The sequence below is a fragment of the Dipodomys merriami genome, unplaced genomic scaffold, assembly GCF_024711535.1.
Source record: "Dipodomys merriami isolate MVZ:Mamm:240054 unplaced genomic scaffold, mDipMer1.0.p SCAF_16, whole genome shotgun sequence".
Classification (NCBI taxonomy): Eukaryota; Metazoa; Chordata; class Mammalia; order Rodentia; family Heteromyidae; genus Dipodomys; species Dipodomys merriami.
In genome coordinates, this window is record NW_027202937.1 from 22,685,735 (window position 1) to 22,703,617 (window position 17,883).

Sequence of the window (17,883 nt, forward strand, 5' to 3'; positions counted from 1 at the left end):
GCCAAGGGGGCTCTAACAAACACTACCTCAAATGTACAGGGAGGTAGGTGGTGAGGAAGATTTTATAATCTGACCTCACGCCCTACTGCTCTTCAAAGATAGTTCCACCCCACATTTCAACTTTTTTGGAGTAGTCACTTGATCCATGGGAAAAAAATGGGAGCTGTCAGAGGTTAAAAGGAGGTGAAGAGGAAACAGCAATTGGAGGGAAAGCATTTGTTAGTCCAAGGATCTTGTCATTACATATGGCCACAGTGCCACCCTGGCCATGATACATCTAGCCCCCTCTACCACTGCAGACAAAGGCAGGACACATGCACCTTGGAGGCAGCCACAGAGCATAAACTCATCCAAATGATTGCTTTCTGGCCCTTATACAACATGCCCCCAGTGTGAATCCAAAAGCAATTAAATCATTCCAGCTGGGAGTCCAGTGACATGTTGTTTAAAAAGTCTTCTGAGAAATATCCCCCTCTCTTCAGAAAAAGATGTGCACAAAAAGGAATAATAATCTCTCCAATTCCACCCGATGTTCATTAAGTAATAAAATATATGAAGGAAATACCCTTTAAAAAAAAAAAAAAGGATATGTAACAATGTATCTGATTTAACCAGTGAGCATTCACCAAGAACTCTTCCCTGAGGTTACAGAGCTCACCACAATAATAACACTGAGGAAAAGCTAAAGCCTAATTCATTCCAAACTCATTTATTAATTTCTCTCATCTACCACATTTACCCTACTGAGGGTGGAGGGGGGAGGAATTAATCATTAGGAACACTTTTCAAAACCTAAGAAATTTTAAGTATCAATTTATATTGTAACTACAAAGTAGTGTTTTGATTGTGCTGTTTTATTTCCATACAGCAATTACCTAAGGGCTCTGTACTCAGGATCATTTGAGGTTCTGTATATGAAAGATTATTTTGGAAAGTTTGATGAGCTATCAAACTGGAAAAGGCTAGAGGCATTGTTAGCGTAACCCTTGAGTTGTAACCCAAGGTTAAAAGCTTGGATGAAGCTGTCCAAGTGAGTTTAGACTGTGTATCTTAAGCAAATCCACTCCATTAGGATGCTCAGTAACTACACAATGAGAATATGCAAATACTGTGTAATGTTTGTGAAATTAAGCTTCTGTCTGTGGATACCCAGGTTTTTCAGGGCTATACGGCCTAAGTTCTTACTTCAAAAAGAGTAGAGTCACACACAGATTCTAGAAGACAGTATAAGTACTGTCACAAATGGTGTGTTCCCAACAGCCAAATTCCAGGAGAGGCTAGATATCCTATTCTCTGCTTAAGAATTCAATTTGAGCCAGTGGTTCATGCCTGTAAATCCTAGCTACTCAGGAGCATGAGATCTGAGGACCACAGTTCAAAGCCAGCCCAGGCAGAAAAGTCCTTGATATTCTTTTTTTTTTTTTTTGGGGGGGGGGGGGGTTGGTCTGGTCGTGGGGCCTGAACTCTGGGCCTGGGCACTGTCCCTCAGCTCTTCAGCTCAAGGCTAGGGCTCTACCACTTGAGCCACAGCACCACTTCCAGCTTTTTTCTTTTTGCTTATGTGGTGCTGAGGAATCGAACCCAGGGCCTCAGGCATGCAAGGCAACCGCTCTACCACTGAGCCACCTTCCCAGCCCCCAAGTCCTTGATATTCTTATCTCCAACTAACAACAGAAAAAGGTGGTCATGACACTGTGGCTCAAGTGGTAGGGCACTAGTGTTGAACATAAAGGATATCGGGGATAGCACCCAAGCCCAGAGTTCAAGCTCCAGGACTGGCAAAACAAAAACCAAAACCTCCACTTTAAGGAGAATCAGATAAATAAATCAGGGTATCACTATCTTTTGGGGCTCTACTTAGCTAAAAATAACACAATAAAAATAAAAATAAAACTACTCTTTCAGACATGAAATCTTTTAGAATTTTGGCTGAAGATAGCCCAGCCATAAAGTAATTGTTTTCCACAACGTTTTCTGTGTTTTATTCCCTCTCCCACATCGCAGTGGCAGTGGTCCTTCTGGGAGGATGCAGATATTGGTGGATTTCCTGATACAAGTCAATAAAAAAGAGGAAGTGTAATAATTTGACAAAAAGGACAATGGAGAAGTCGGGGGGGACGACACACAGGGACTTGCTCTTACCAACTTTCTCTTGTGCAAGAGCTAACAATTCTGAGGAGCTCCTTGGCCACACATGAATTATGCTCTCTTCCTGCTACAACTCATCTGAACATGTGTACCCTCACTCCTGAGCCAGTTCTAAGGAAATGGAGACCATCTCTGTATTGTAAGAAAAATGAAAGAACAAAATACAGGCCACTCAGAGGATCCTTGAATAAACAACTTGAGTCTTTGGGTTTCTGTAAGTTTTCTCTATGCTATGACAGATTGCTAACATAATCAACTTATAAAAGAGAAAAGATCTATTGTGTATCATGTTTTTATTTCATGAGGGCAAGGAGGGCTTAGCAGACTATGGCAGCTCACATCATGGTGCCCAGGGCGCAGAGACCCACTAACTTCCTTTGCCCCTTTTATACCAGCCATTCCCCCAGCCTATGGGATGGTAACGCTCACACTGAGGGCAGATCTTAGTGAACAAATACACCTCTTTGTGCCCCCAATCCTCTCTGGAAACATCCTCACAGACATACCCAGAAGTAGCTTTACTAATCTCCTAGAGTTATTACTCAAACTCTTATTTTCAAGATTTTCCTTAAGGTTATAAGATAGATTAAAAAGACAAAGTGTCAATAGGAATAAATATGAAAGGTTTGAAGACAGGATGAGAAAAAAATGGAAACTATACACCTATCTCAGAAGAATGGATTACAAGAACAGAATTTTAATCATGGACCTTTATTTACCCACCTACACAGGTTATCTTGGAAAAGTGATTTGCCCTGACCACATGGCACTCATCTGCCAGCTGCTCTATGAGACACATTCTCCATTATTTCTTTATGCTAGGACAGAAATAAAACGGTAAAAGGACAAATGAGTGCTATTATACCCCATCCTGCTGAATTCAAAGAAGAAATGAAAAATCAGAAAAGCTAACTAAATGCCTTAACCATAACACAAAGCAAATTAGTAGCTAAAGGAGGAGGGAGGAGCTATGATACTAAGGTCCTGGCAACTATATGATGATAAAGACATTCCTAGAAATTGAACAGACCGAAAGGACTCATCAAATACATATATGTTGGACAATCTGGTATTACAATTTGAATTATTTAGAAATGGTTGAAGGGACAGTTTTGACCTGTGAATATTTTATACCTGACTGTTTAATTTTTCAAAGAACACATACTAATTATATAACTTTTGTAGGCTGAGAAGGTGGTTCAGTGGTAGAACACTTGCCTTGCATGCATGAGGCCCTGTTCAATTTCTCAGCACCACATAAGCAGAAAAAGTTGGAAGTGACGCTGTGGCTCAAGTGGTAGAGCATTAGCCTTGAGCTGAAGAGCTGAGGGACAGTGCCCAGGCCCAGAGTTCAGGCCCCACGACTGACCCACCCCCCCCAAAAAAAAACCCCACAACTTTTGTATGATATAGTAGTATCAAAAAATTCCTAGCTGGGTGCCGATGGCTCACACCTATATTCCCAGTTACTCAGGAGGTTGAGATATATGAAGATTACAGTCACAGTTCAAAGCCAGGCCAGGCAGCAAAGTTTGTGAGACTCTTATATCCAATTAACTACCAGAAAAATGGAAGTGGAGTTGTGGCTCAAAGTGGTAGAGTGCTAGCCTTGAGAAGAAAAGCTCAAGGACAGCACCCAGGCCCTGAGTTTAAGCCCTGCAATCAAAAAAAACCTTCCTTTTATTAATCTCCTTAGGAACATTCCAACTATGGACTCTTACCTGAGGGCTTACTTCCAAGTATCATCAATACTTGCTTTAATAAATTATTGAGGCCAAGTGCTGGTGGTTCACACCTGTAATCTTAGCTACACAGGAAGGAGAGCAGATCTGAAGATCAAGGTTCAAAGCAAATGGGACAGGAAACCCAATGAGACTCTCCAATTAACTACCAAAAATCCAAAAGCGGAAATGTGGCTCAATTAGTAAGTGCTAGCTTTGAGCAAAAGAAACTCAGAGATGGCACCTACGCCTTGAGTTCAAGCCCCAGGATAGGCTGCCACTGCCAATGCCTCCCCTTCCCCTCCATTACTGAGTTCAGGTTATTTGTGTCATTTACTTTCTCTACACAAAAGTGGTTGCAAAAGACATAAGGTAGGGTAGGCACTGGTGGCTCATGCCTGCAATCCTAGCTATTCAGGAGGCTGAGATATGAGGATGGCGGTTCAAAGCCAGTCCAGGCAGGAAAGTCCATGAGACTCTTATCTCCAATACACCACCAGAAAACCAGAAGTGGCTCTATGGCTCAAGTGGTAAAGTGCTTGCCTTGAGCTGAAGAGCTCAGGGTCTGTACCTAGGCCCAGAGTTCAAGCCCCACGACCGACAAAAAGAAAAAAAAAAAGACACAAGGAAAGGAAGGTAGCATGGCTAACTATGTATTTAAATGATGCTTTTCTGAAATAATAACTGAACATGAAGTTAGCCCTGGTCTTCTTTAAAGGCTAAGATACCTTCTCTTTTCCAACAAGCCACCCTTCCTCCCAAGCCATAGGTAATTGAATGAGTATTTCAAATACCCTGTGTACTTCTAATCTGGTGTCAACTCATCCCTTCCACTGTTACTATTCATCTTACAAGGATATTGAAGCCAATGAAACAACTAGAGATCTAAGCACTCCCAGGTAGTAGCCTGTGGAACTGGTTCCATGTCACTGTTTACCAGATCTAAGAGCTGTGACACTTTAGCCAACACAAAGTTCATCCTTACACCATAATGGTGTGTACAAGATCTGAGACAGATCTCACATTTCCGTAGGAAATGTGGTCCTGAGCACCTCATGGTGGTGGCTCTACAGGGGTAAGGGGCCCATACTTAATACATGTAGATCCTAAAACTATATCCACTTGCTACAACCACAATAAAAGTTGATCACAAATCTTCATCCAAAAAAAAAAAATGATCATTTTCTCTTCTGATTCCTATTCTGAGCAAGTCTGAGGAAATTCATTCACCTTATATCCACAAAATAAGGGCCTCATCCACGCCTACCTTAATCTATTTGTCTAGAATTGCCTGCCATGTTCTGTGTTGCCCTAATAATACCAATGCCCATAAAGTCTGGCATTGGCAAGTACTCAGTTTTGCTGTTGCCCAGAGCCTCCTACCCGTCTCTTCAGATGATCTCTTGCAGCACGCTCACAAAGCCTGGCTTTTGTTTTCCTTTGCCCAACTTCAATGACAGACCTACCATGCCCGTTGTGAACGTGTTTGAGGGTTTTTCCTTTCCTGGGGGTTGACTGGCATGAAGATGAAGCATTGTTGGTGGCTGTTTTGACATCTTCTGTCTCATCATCTTCCTCCTCAACGTCCTCCTCATCCTGAGAGCTTCCGAAATATACCATACTGTTGGGTAGCGCAGGAGAACCTGGTGGGTTAGGAGAGACAGCTCATAAACACCAGCCTTGATGTTCACCCCTTGAGAAGGAACAGCCCAATGGAGACATTGTAATGTTGGGAACCTAACGGATACCCAGCACATAAAAACAAAGTTATTCATCTCAGCTGCCACTTTTAATTTATTTTTCAAATATCCCCCAGGAAGTACAACTCCATCTGTGTCCTTTTAACAGATTTCAAGCAAAATCCCCAGAGGGGGGATAATGTCATTCACCAAACATAACAAATCAAAATTTTAAAAATCTCATCTGCATAGTTCCTGAGGAAAAAACAACAACAACACAAAGAAAAGAAAAACAGAAATACTACCATGGGTTGAAGTGTGTGAAAAACACTTTTAAATAAAATAAAATAAAATACCTCTCCACATTGTTGAGTAAGAGACTATGCATTTAACTTGCTAGACTTTATAAATGAAATGTGTGTGGGGGGGGGGGGGGGAGAGAGCACAGTGAAACCACAGAGAAGTAGAAAGAATAAAAACAAAATGTACACTTCCTTCTATAAGGTCAGTGGTCTTATATTTTAATAGCAAATAATAGATCATGGAACCCCTCCCCAAAAAAACCCTATGTATTCAGAAGATAATCTGATGTCATGATTAGGCTAATAGAATGTAAAATTATTAAAATAAATTCCTGTACATCCCTAACTAAAAGTGTTGGCTTGAAAAACAAAACAACCTCCTTAAAGGATAGCTCACATCTCTCATTCCTTTTATGCCCTAACTCCCTTTGCTCAAATGTTCCCATTTCTATTCTTAAGAGAAAACAGCAACACTACAGTAATAGTCAATATTGCAGAGAAGTACAATACAGATCTTTTTTTATGAAAGACAATTCAGAAGGAGACAAGTTCATTGGTGTACTGTTTGGGACTAGAGACTAATAAAATCTAAAAGATAAACTCCTTGGATCTTCTTCCCCCATTAAGTACTTCTAGGAGAGCTACTACAAAATACCAGAAGAACAAATTAATGTTACATATCTTCTCTCAGCCAACTAACCCATACATGTCTCAAAAGGAGATCTTACATTTCAAAGCCAGTGGCTACAGGTTGCAGTTATCCAACTTGGGAACTACATGCTCAGTTAACAAGAAGATGGAAATCAACAGGGCTTTAATAGTACAAATCTAAAGTCCATCTTTCCCAGGATGCAACAACTCAGATACTTCCTTTCTCTTTCCTTCTGTCACCAGTATCAACAACCAATATTTGAAAATCCTGAAAGTTATGTTGGTCACATTACTAGGTGCAAAATATCCTCTGTAGATAATAGAATTGATTTTAGTCTGACAAAAGCAATAAAACTGTTCTATTTTGGCTTATTTTTCCCCTTTGATCATTTCCATTAATAATCAACCTCTCAACAGAAGGAAGTTTTGTGGGGTTTTTTGCTGTCGTGTTTTTATTTATTTATTTATTTATTTATTTATTTATTTAGATAGTCGCGGGGCCTGGACTCTGGGCGCTGTCCCTCAGCTCTTCAGCTCAAGGCTAGTGCTCTACCACTTGAGCCACAGTGCTACTTCTGGCTTTTTCTGCTTATGTGGTACTGAGGAATCGAACCCAATGCCTCATGTCTTGTTTTTATGCTGGTCCTAGGGCCTGAGTGCTGTCACTGATCTTCTCCCCACCACCCCACACCCCCACACCAAGGCTAGAGCTCTTGAGTCACTTGAGACATCACACCATTCCATATCCAGCTTTTTGGTAGTTAACTAAAGATAACAGTCTTGACTTTTCCTGCCAGGGCTGGCTTCAAATCAAGATCTCACAAGCCACTAGAACATAACAGGAAGATTTTTAAACCTGACAGACTTCGAAGAAAATCATTTAAGAGTATAAGAGCAAAAGAGTTTTAAAAACGTTTTTTAAAAGAGAGGAAGAAAAAAGAAAAAGAAGAAAAATGGTGAGAGAGGGAAATATCTAGCACATTTCCACTGGAATAAAATATATTCTTGTTCAAAATGGACTTACAATTAGCCTAAGAGTAAAAGCAGGAGAGAGAATCGTTCATTCCCAGCTTCCTAACAAGGCTTTCAGCTGGGAAGTAACATTCTCAGGTGTATGCAGGGACCCTCATAGCCAGATTATTTTATCATAGGCCCCAACCCATTCCAGCACACAAAGATGGGGGATAGGAGGGAATGGGGCAGAGAGGAAGTTGGTGGAGGTGGTGGTGGTGGTGGTGGTAATGGTGGTGGTGGTTGGTAATGGTGGTGGTGTGTATGTGTGTTAACACCTACAAACTAACAATCAAACCTTGATATTCAGAAGTTTTGGATACATGTAATTAAACTTTCCTCTTCTATAAGATGAAATCATTTAAATAATCTCTTACAATATTTTTAATATCAAAATAACCATGCTGAGGGCTGGGAAGGTGGCTCAGTGGTAGATTGCTTGCCTAGCACGCATGAAGCTCTGAGTTTGATTCCTCAGCACCACATAAACAGAAAATGCCAGAAGTGGCACTGTGGCTCAAGTGCTAGCCTTGTACAAAAGAAGCTCAGGGACAGGGCCCAGGCCCTGAGTTCAAGCCCCAGGGAAAAAAAAAAAAAAAAGCTAATTTCTTTCAAAGCACAGCCTTTCTGAACTATACCTGTGTAATGACTAGTGGGTGAGATCCAAGAATGGTTAAGGATTAAAAATAACAGGAAAAATAAATAAATAAAGCCCAGCAGAGCTGTGTATAGATCCTGTAGTGCCTTGGGCAGCCAAGTCTGCCATTTGTTAAAGAGAAGCAGCTGCAGGAAAATAAGGAAGAAGAAGGGCTTAAAGAATGCATTTTAAGAAGAGCTGGCACCCAAGCTTCCTCCTCTTCCTCTCAGCAGAAAAGGCAGCAAGCTGGGCAGAGGATGCCATCTGACAGTAATATGAAAATAGAGGAAAAAATCTGATTAAAAAAAAGAGCCCTTTTTTGTTTGTTTGCTTTTTTCAGGTAAAAAAATCTACTTGGAGCATACGAAAATAAATTAATTAACTTGAAGAATTTGTTAAAGATTTTGTAAAACTCAAACCCAATACAAGCAGTATAAAGCATTTTTTATAGTTGAGATGTTGAGAGAATAAGGTGTTCCAAGAAAAACAGACCCAGTATCCAGACTTCATTAATATTCTAGAGAAGCATGTATTGGTCAGCTTTTTGTTATAGTCATTTTTTTGTTACCATAACAAAGAACCCAATATAGACCACTTAGAAAAGATGTATTAATTAACTCATGGTTTAGGAAGTTCAGTGTTGATGTACAGGTTGTGGGTGATGAGCCCATGGTGGATGGCCCACAAGAATAGTCATGTAAGCCAGAAGCAGAAAGACTTGGTTAGGGCCCAACTTGCTCCTTTTACAGCAACCCTCTTAACTACCAATGGGCCATACAAGAGCCATAAAGAGCAGGGACCCTCAGCAAGATCTAAGGACCTCACAATAGGTTCCACTTCTTAAAAAGTTCCACCAACTCCCAATAAAGCAACACAGGAGCCGAGGCTTCTAGTCACATCATCCTTTGAGGGGAACAGAAGACATTTCCAAATCTTAGCAAAGTAAATCAGGCAACTTCAATGAAAACAAAAGCAATGAATCTTTTAAATGTATTTGTTCTAACAGCTCCCAGAAAGTTAGAGGCTAAACAGCACAGAAGAAAAATGGGGAGAGGAAAATATTCCCCTGCACGCTCAAACCAATCTACCAATCTATTTAGGGGTGCCAAAAGACATGATTACTTTCCTCTAATGATAGGTACACCACAGAAAAAAATCAGACTGTCTTTATCTTAAAAAGTGATTCTGAGATGGGAGTTGGTAGCTCAGGCCTATAATGGTAGCTCCTCAAGAAGACTGAAATCTGGAAATCACAGTTCAAAGCCAGACAAGGAAGTCAGTGGAACTCTTTTTCGTCCATTAACTACCCAAAAAGCCAGAAATGGAGTTGTGGCTCAAGTGGTAGAAACACAAGCCTTGAGAAAAAAAAATCTCAGGTATGACCACCAGGCCCACCAGTCAGAATCACTTTATTTAGATAACTGTTATGTCTGAACCTAAAGGTATAGCACAATATTAAAAAATAAATAATGAGCTGGGTGCTGGTGGCTCATGCCTATAATCCTAGCTACTCAGGAGGCTGGGATCTGAGGATCACGGTTCAAAGCCAGCCACTAGAAAACTGGAAGTGGCACTGTGGCTCAAGTGGTAGAGCGCTTGCCTTGAGCTGAAGAGTGCAGGAACAGCACCCAAGCCTACAGTTCAAGCCCCACGACCAACCAAAAAAAAAAAAAAAGGAGGGGGGGCGGGGTTTCCTTAATCTCATGAGGAACAGAGAGCTTTCTAGAACAGCTCCAGGTAAAGAGGTCAGTTCACTACCACCATATTTGAGATGGTATCCTTAGTTCAAACATTAGTCTTGTGCCTATTCTCTCCTTTAACAAGTATCCCTAAGGCCAACACTGTCCTATTGAGCTGATGTAGCCTGTCTATAGGCATCTTCCTCTAAAAGCCACTGCTTTTTGAATTGGATGGGGCCCTCCTACCTGGACGTTTCATTAACCTTATTTGTCAAACTGATATAGGTAACAGAGGCAGGCACAACCTTGATTATCTAACTTAAAAATAAATGCAGTGGAAGAGAAAAATGTACTAGAAACAGAAAAAGATAAAACCCCTCAAAGCACAAGAGTAGTCTGGACTGTTTAATATTACCGGGGAAATCAGCCCACATGCCATAGTACCGAGTTATCAATGCTGAGTCAGTACGAAGTTAAACTTCAGTGTGAGTGCTCACAATCTTTCCATTATACGTACTTAGAGATCCTGGCACATCAAAGTCAGCATAATATCTAGAAATTTGATTGAGGAATCCTCACTGTCCCAAATGGCAGAAAGAACAGTCATTGGACAAGATATATAGGGGTGTAGCATTCAAGAGGATGAAAATGGAGCCACAAACAAGGATGAAAAGTTCTCAGGGAATAGGACTGGGAGTCAGGAAGTTTTCAACCAGAAAACCCCTTGAGAGAGAGATTGAATTCCTTCAGTGGAGCTCAAGTACAGCAACAAAGCTGGTGGTGGGAACAAAGCTGGGCTGGTGCCCTTAGTTTGAGTCATGCCTTTAGTGTTCTCAGGGTGGTCCCTCCATGTTAACAAGCCCTGTCCATGATGAAAATTAAGTGAGAAAGGCTAACTTTCTACCTAGGATACTGCATCTCTCTCCCTCTCCTGTAAGAACACTGTCATTTTGATGTAGTAATCAATGAAAAGTGAATTCTAAGTTGTTGGGGGGGGGGGGGGGGGGTAGGTTCCACAGTGTGATATAAATAGTTTTCTACTAAAACTACAGGCATAATTCCCCTCCTCATCATTCAAGTGCACTAACACTTTTTGAAAGAGAAAAAAAATCTGAACTTGGATCAGATAAGAGAAATCAAGAGTAAGGAATGCGTCTGCGCTTTGCCAAAGCCAAATTTCATTACTTCTCAAAATTAGCTGGCACTGTCGCCACAATATTTACTGAAGTGCAAGGCAAATGTTTTCATCTGGACAAAAATCAAACTGTGGTATGTTACAACCACAACAGAAATCAGTTTAATCCAAAAGCTTGTTTTCTTCTAATTTGGGTTGTGGTTTCTATAAAGTAGGATTCTTCTCCATAAATTATGTACACAGACGAGCCCTCCTTCCCATTATCTTTCCTTCCTCAGCTAGTTCTTTTAATCTCAGCAAGCAAAACATGGCTGGGCTCTGTTTAGGAAAGACCCTAAAGGGATTCCCTTACACTCAGGCAGTTAACAGGAGAGTCAAATTCTGGTGTTTGACCCAATTAACAAGAAAGTGGCCCACAGAGTTGAAATTTCTCAAGCTTCAACCTTAGAATACACAAACAAATGAAAAATAATCAGCCCTAGTTATCACATGAAATATAACAAAACTTCAAAGAGAAGGAACTAGCAGGGACTGAGGTGGGGGTATATACTAATTTCCTGAGTTGGAAGAAGGAGGGCACTCCATAAAAGAAACTGGAAAAACTATCAAAGGCAGCAACTACAACTACCTTAGTTCAGGCATACGTAACTCCACGTGTGCCAGACAATCTTCCAAAAACCCAAGGGGTCAGAACAATGTATCTGCATCTTCACATTCATTCACACACATAAACCCAAAGTTCCCCCTCAAAGACCATGGAGCCACTACAGCACAATGTAACAGCACAACAAACTGATTCTCCTAGGTCAGCCTCTATGACTTGCAGGGGAGAAGAATTCTTCACAGGACTTTCCAAGAACCACCTTAAAGTTATTTGCTACCCAGATCCTCTGTGCACTGTTTTCCCCCTTTAATGGGATTCATAATCAAGATGTTATCTCTTTATCTCCATGAGCAGAGACATATCAGTGCATGTCCTAAAGAAAAGCAATAGTAACTCACATCAGGTACCAGTCATATATATGTATAGCAGGACTTAAGAGTAATAGCATGCCAAAGGCTACACACAAAAAGGGAGGCCCAATCATGCAGTCTGCCCAATCATGCAAATCAGGAAAGAAAGAGAGAGAGAGAGAGAGAGAGAGAGAGAGAGAGAGAGAGAGAGAGAGAGAGAGAGAGAGGGAGGGAGGGGAAAGGAAAGGAAAGGAAAGGAAAGGAAAGGAAAGGAAAGGAAAGGAAAGGAAAGGAAAGGAAAGGAAAGGAAAGGAAAGGAAAGGAAAGGAAAGGAAAGGAAAGAAGGAGAAAGAGAGGGAGGGGAGGGAGGGAGGGAGGGGAAAGTTAGCCACTGAAATGAACTCTAAACTCTTCACTCAAAGCTCTAGGCTGAAGTTTTAGTTCAGGCAGGCAGTTACATAGCATGTCTTTAGTTCCCTGCCTGCACAAACACTTTAACCAAGCACGTGCTATGGCTCTAAAAGTTGTGCACTTAAGCAACATATTACTATGCTAAATCCTAATCATAGATAGGACAATTCTCAGGCTTCAAAAACAACTTACTGCTCTGAAATCTGTCATTCTTTCAATAAATAAAAGTGATCAGATGTTAGGAGACTGTGGAAATGAAAATGAGCTCAGTGGTTAGAAAGCCTGAGTGAGGCCACATGACAGTGGTTAACTTTCAGGCATGAAAACATCTTTTTCAAGAATAATGAATGAAGTATTAACTTCCCAATCACAGGGCACAGCTCAAACAGTAGGCCAAATGAATAATACACCTTCATTTGGTTGTCTGATCCCGAATTTCCTTAGGACACAAATTCTATCTGCAAAATCTCAAACACGAGAGACTCAGCACTAACAAATGGGCACTACTACCCTTCCAAAATCAAGATTCTCAGGATCACCTAGCACATGTGTCATTAAAAGCTAGATCCCACCAACCTTTTCTTAATGCCCTTCTAGCTTCACACACACACACACACACACACACACACACACACACACACACACACACACACACCACAGATTTATAAGTACCCAAATTAGACCACAGAGCAGACAGAATAGGGTTCAAACTACATCACAACTAGCAAGCATATTAAGTTCTAGCTGAGCAATCACTATCACTATGGACCACAAAGTCTGCATGTGACCTTATGAGCCATGCAAAGTTTTTCCAAGATCCCCAGAAACACTCACGTTTCCCATGAAACATGGGCATAAGGAACTTCAGTGAAAAGTGAAGGGATACAACTCTATCAGCCAGTGAGGTCCTCAGCAAACACTGCCAGCAATTACAAGTTCATGTCTCCACCTTTATTCTTCCTTGTCAGTGGATTTCAAAAAGCACAACAAATACTAATGGTCTACAGACTGGATACAGAGGAGAGTGAGGGCCAGCGAGGAGTCTTAGAAGTATAACTGAACAGGGGCTTTCAGCTCCTGAGAGGGGAAGGGAGCCTGCTTTATCTTCTGGGAGAGCAGGCATGGTCAGAGGCCAGCTGGCCTGGAGCTGTGCCAACATCTTGGCGCCTTCACTGATCAAGGTCACAGAGCAATTAAAGGGGATCATTCCTTCTCCTCCTCCGATCTCAAGAATTCCAAGGTTTCCTATTTCTTCATTACTAGCTGATAAACTATCCTAGCAAACAAATTACATGCTCAGCAGAACTGAGACTCTAGGGGAAAGAAGAGCTTACTTATAAAGAGCGAAAGGGTGCTTTGATTTGGAGAAAGCAGAGGGCAAGGTGACCACAGAAACCCCAGGGCAGGGATCATTTCACTTTCACCATTCTGCAGGCAAAAAATTAAGATGCAACACCTCACAGAAGGGACCTCAGAAGAGCTGTGTACCACTGTGACAGCTTGCCTTCCTCCCTAAGGAGCTTATGTAATGTAAAGTATTCCCTTTTTGTTCAACCAAGTTCATTATTAGCACCACAATATTCCTTGCAATTGGGAGATTACTTAATTGCTTTCTAGCAGGTTAATCCCCTTTCATTCTGTGACCTCCAAATCACCTCCAAACTTTCACGTGTGTCCTACTTACAAGTCTCAATAACTAAGGCCAGTAATACATCAAAATATGCGCCCCTGGCCAACAAAGCCAGCCACTGTCCTGGAGTATCTTCATAGGTGTTTTTAAATTGTCCCAGGGAAACCTCAAATCTAATCCTCCTTAATCTATATTACCGCTGTATAAACTGATTGGAAAACAGCAAATAATTGGACTTGGATACTGTCTCTGGCAATCACTGGCACCTGTTTGCCCCCAGCAAGTGTCCTTTGCAATACCCATTGCATGGGAAAGTAAACTTGAGCTAAGAGAGATTTAAGTCATCACTCAAGATCTACCAGTCTTCAGCCAGTGCGCTTTCTCAGGAGACCCTCAATCATTTTCAAACAGCTGCCCAGGATAATCTTCCTAACCTACTAGTTCTATTCAACCATCTTCTTAGCTGAAGAGCCTCAGCAGTGCCCCCAGTACTGAGCCCAGCACTGCAGGTTGAACTCACATCTTAACGTCCTTAACCATGAACCAGCCAAGTAACCAACCCTACTCTTAGCCCCAGCCCATTCCACAGTGTTCTGTGCATTGTCAAAGGTTTCTGCAAAATTCCCTCCAAAGGCTCCTTTATCTACTACCAAAGCCAGCTCAAATTCCAGCCCCGTCATTTTTACAGTCATCCCAGTTGTATACAGCACAGGCCTCTACCTACTCTGACGCTCTCACATACCTATTACCATATTCTCTATTTCACCTACAACCTGATTCTGCTTTCCGGTGTCTAATCTCTGTTTTCTGAGTGTCTGGCACACAAAAGGAGGTTCAATAAAGGTTAGCTGAATTAATTAACAACTGAATGACAGCAGATCGTGGAAGATTCTGTAAGACAGTGGAAACAATGGCAAGTAGTCCCAAAATAAGACAGCATTGCTTCACAATGGCTGACAGTGAGGATGTGTACAAGAAATCCTCCCCACCCACCAAAGGCTCTCTTCAGCAGCAGACCACGCTGGGACACTGAACTGTGACAGCCACAGTCTTCAGAATGAACTGTGTTGTTAGTGTGTATGTTTCAGGAGTCCCCTTTGGGAATCCCCTCTCGTTTGCAGTGCTCCATAAAGAGAAAAATGTAAATAAGAGAATCATTTAACCTGCCATTGCTCTGCTGCATTAAGCTCTTTTAAATCTCTTAATAATTATAGTCAGAACAAAGAGAGGAAGACAGAACTCATTAAGAATAACGAGACTGGTGACAGGAAATACAACGACGGTAGGAATCACTGTGCACAGCGCACACACAAACCCCCGTTCCCCGCCTGTACTAGAGGAAGATACTAATTATGCCTCTGGCAAGAGACATGTGGACCCTTTCAAAGCAGCTATTTAAAGATAAATACACGGCAGGCAGGCAAACACTTCAGGCCCCGCTCCAATGTTCATTCCCCCTTGCTTTCCTTGAGCAGTTCTAGAGCATGACATTAAATAGAAAAGCAAAGAGCCTTGCCAAACTTGGCTGATAGGTCTCTTAGTGCCTTCAGACACATTTTTCTTTTAATCTCTAAAGCTTTTTAACCCAGAATGACTAGCTGATTTGTCTACTTGTCGGCAGTAATCCCAATATTGATGGTATAGGTACCTTCAACCTAAGGTTTTTGTTGAAGACACTTAAGGAAATTTCCAGGAAAAGGTATGGGTGGGGTTCTTGAAGCATCAGGGATAGGTTTAGAGAACTCCATTTACTGTCCTTCCCATTCCTCCACCACTTACTCTCTCCCGCATTCCAAAATAGCACAGAAACTACTGAAGATGATAAACTGGGCTGGACAAATGAATGACCTGTAATCCTTAACCAGAAACAAACAACACAGGGTCTCCATCCTGCAGCCAGGCATTCCGTAATGAGCTTATTAGAGATCACCTTCTCCCCAACAGTGCCTGCTGTCACTCATGGATTAAGACTCACTATGTTCTTCAGGCTCAATATGGGGGTTTTGGGGGCTCTGACAGGATGCATTTGTTTTGAAATCAGCACCAAAAAAGAAGTCAAAGTATAGAACTAAGAATGTTAATCGGGGTCCCAATTGTGAACCATGCCTGAAAAGAGTTTAGCAGAGGCTAAGATTCTGCTGAGGATATACATCATCAGCTGTTAATACCAGGGTTACAAAGGTGAGAATTAGACAAATTATGAGACAGGTACAAAACAGAACAGTGATAAACTCTAAAACAGTTATTAATACAATACCAACAAGTACCACATATGCACAGAGAAGGTTTGTTTAGCAAATATTCACAAAGACAACATGTAATACTGGTGAGCTCTGGGAAAAGGAGGTTATTTTAATTCTTTACTATTGGTATCCCAAGAAAAATGAGATATTTTTATGACTCTCCCTACCCCCTCAAAAAAGTTTATCTCTTTTTCTGAACATAAAATTTAAAGAGAATTATTAAGGTACACATTAAAGCCAAGCACTGATGGCTCACACCTGTAATCCTAGCCACTCAGGAGTCTGAGATCTGAAGATCACAGTTCAAAACCAGCTTGGGCAGAAAAGTCTCCTTGAGACTATTATCTCCAAATAACCACTCAAAAAACGGAAGTGGACCTGTAGCTCAAAGTGGTAGAACAAAAGTGCTCAGAGACAGTGCCCAGGCTCAAGGTTCAAGCCCCTATGATTAACCCCCAAAAGTGAAGTACATATTAAAGGGATCATTTATATAACCTTTGTATTCATCGAAAGGCAGGTTATAATCATCTCTAATTTTGCACTAAAATTTGCTGTCTAATCGATTTACTTTTCCAAGCATCTGTTGCTATGGATCTGTACTACAAGGTCAGATCTCACAGACATATTGGAAAGTTAACATGGTTCTCAATTTTAATACCTCAGATCCAAAACTATACGAGAAATGTTAAGAGTCCAATCAGAGTCCTTACTAAAATCAAAACCTGCAATATCATCTGACTCATAATAAAGCTTATGTATAAACTTCGAACACTCATATTTTTCCAAAATTGTTATATATACAACGCCTAGATTTGTTACTTAGACTTTTATTGCTTTTGCCATCACAAAGAATAAATTTGCCTAAAAGAAAATGATTCTCCATGCCTATGATCCTGAAACGTCAAAGGTGGGTGCTTGCCATGATTTTCTTTTTGCATCATTTATTTGAATAGTATGCACATCCCTCCAAGCAAGGTCCTCTCTACATCTCCCCCAAACCACCAGAACTGATGGATCTTCTGGACACAGAGACTACTATTTCACAAATTAAGCCAACTATCCATGGCCAAAAATCATTTGCTTGAATAGAGGTAACCAACATAGTTAAATCATGGTGCCTTTAAAAAAAATAAAAATAAAACCTAGCTCAAGATGTGATAAAAAGTCTTGTGAACATCACAATAAAAGTCTCATCACAACAGAGCTTTAATTATTGACTTGAACTTATTTTGTTGATGGTGATACAGGCACCCTGTCAGATTTCTTTGCTTAATTCCTTCTTCGAAGACTTTCATTCCAGTCTCTTTCTACTCTTGGCACCACCCTATCTCAGCTTCACAGCCTACTGGTGACTCTTCTCCCCAGTCCAGAATCCAATCCAGCCCCAGATTGTATTTACTGTAATGTAACTATTCAGTACTTAAAAATATAATGTAGGGGCTGGGAAGGTGGCTCACTGGTAGAGTGCTTGCCTCTCACATGCATGAGGCCTTGGGATCAATTCCTCAGTACCACATAAACAGAAAAGGCTGGAAGTAGCACTGTGGCTCAAGGGACAGCACCAAGACCCAGAGTTCAAGATCACGTGTGTGTGTGTGTGTGTGTGTGTGTGTGTGTGTGTGTGTGTGTGTGTGTGTGTGTGTGTGTGTGTGTGTGTGTGTGTGTGTGTGTGTGTGTGTGTG

At 41.2% G+C, this 17,883-nt stretch overlaps 1 protein-coding gene across 4 annotated transcripts in view; it reads right to left on the reverse strand.

The window, feature by feature from the left end:
- Jarid2 (jumonji and AT-rich interaction domain containing 2) overlaps window positions 1-17,883 on the reverse strand; it is a 241,423-nt gene that overhangs the window by 41,570 nt on the left and 181,970 nt on the right. For all 4 annotated transcript variants that reach the window (XM_070024528.1, XM_070024531.1, XM_070024529.1 and 1 more), the window contains one exon: window positions 5,336-5,512. In XM_070024528.1, coding sequence (XP_069880629.1) covers window positions 5,336-5,512 — 177 coding nt within the window. The remainder of the gene's footprint in view (window positions 1-5,335; window positions 5,513-17,883) is intronic.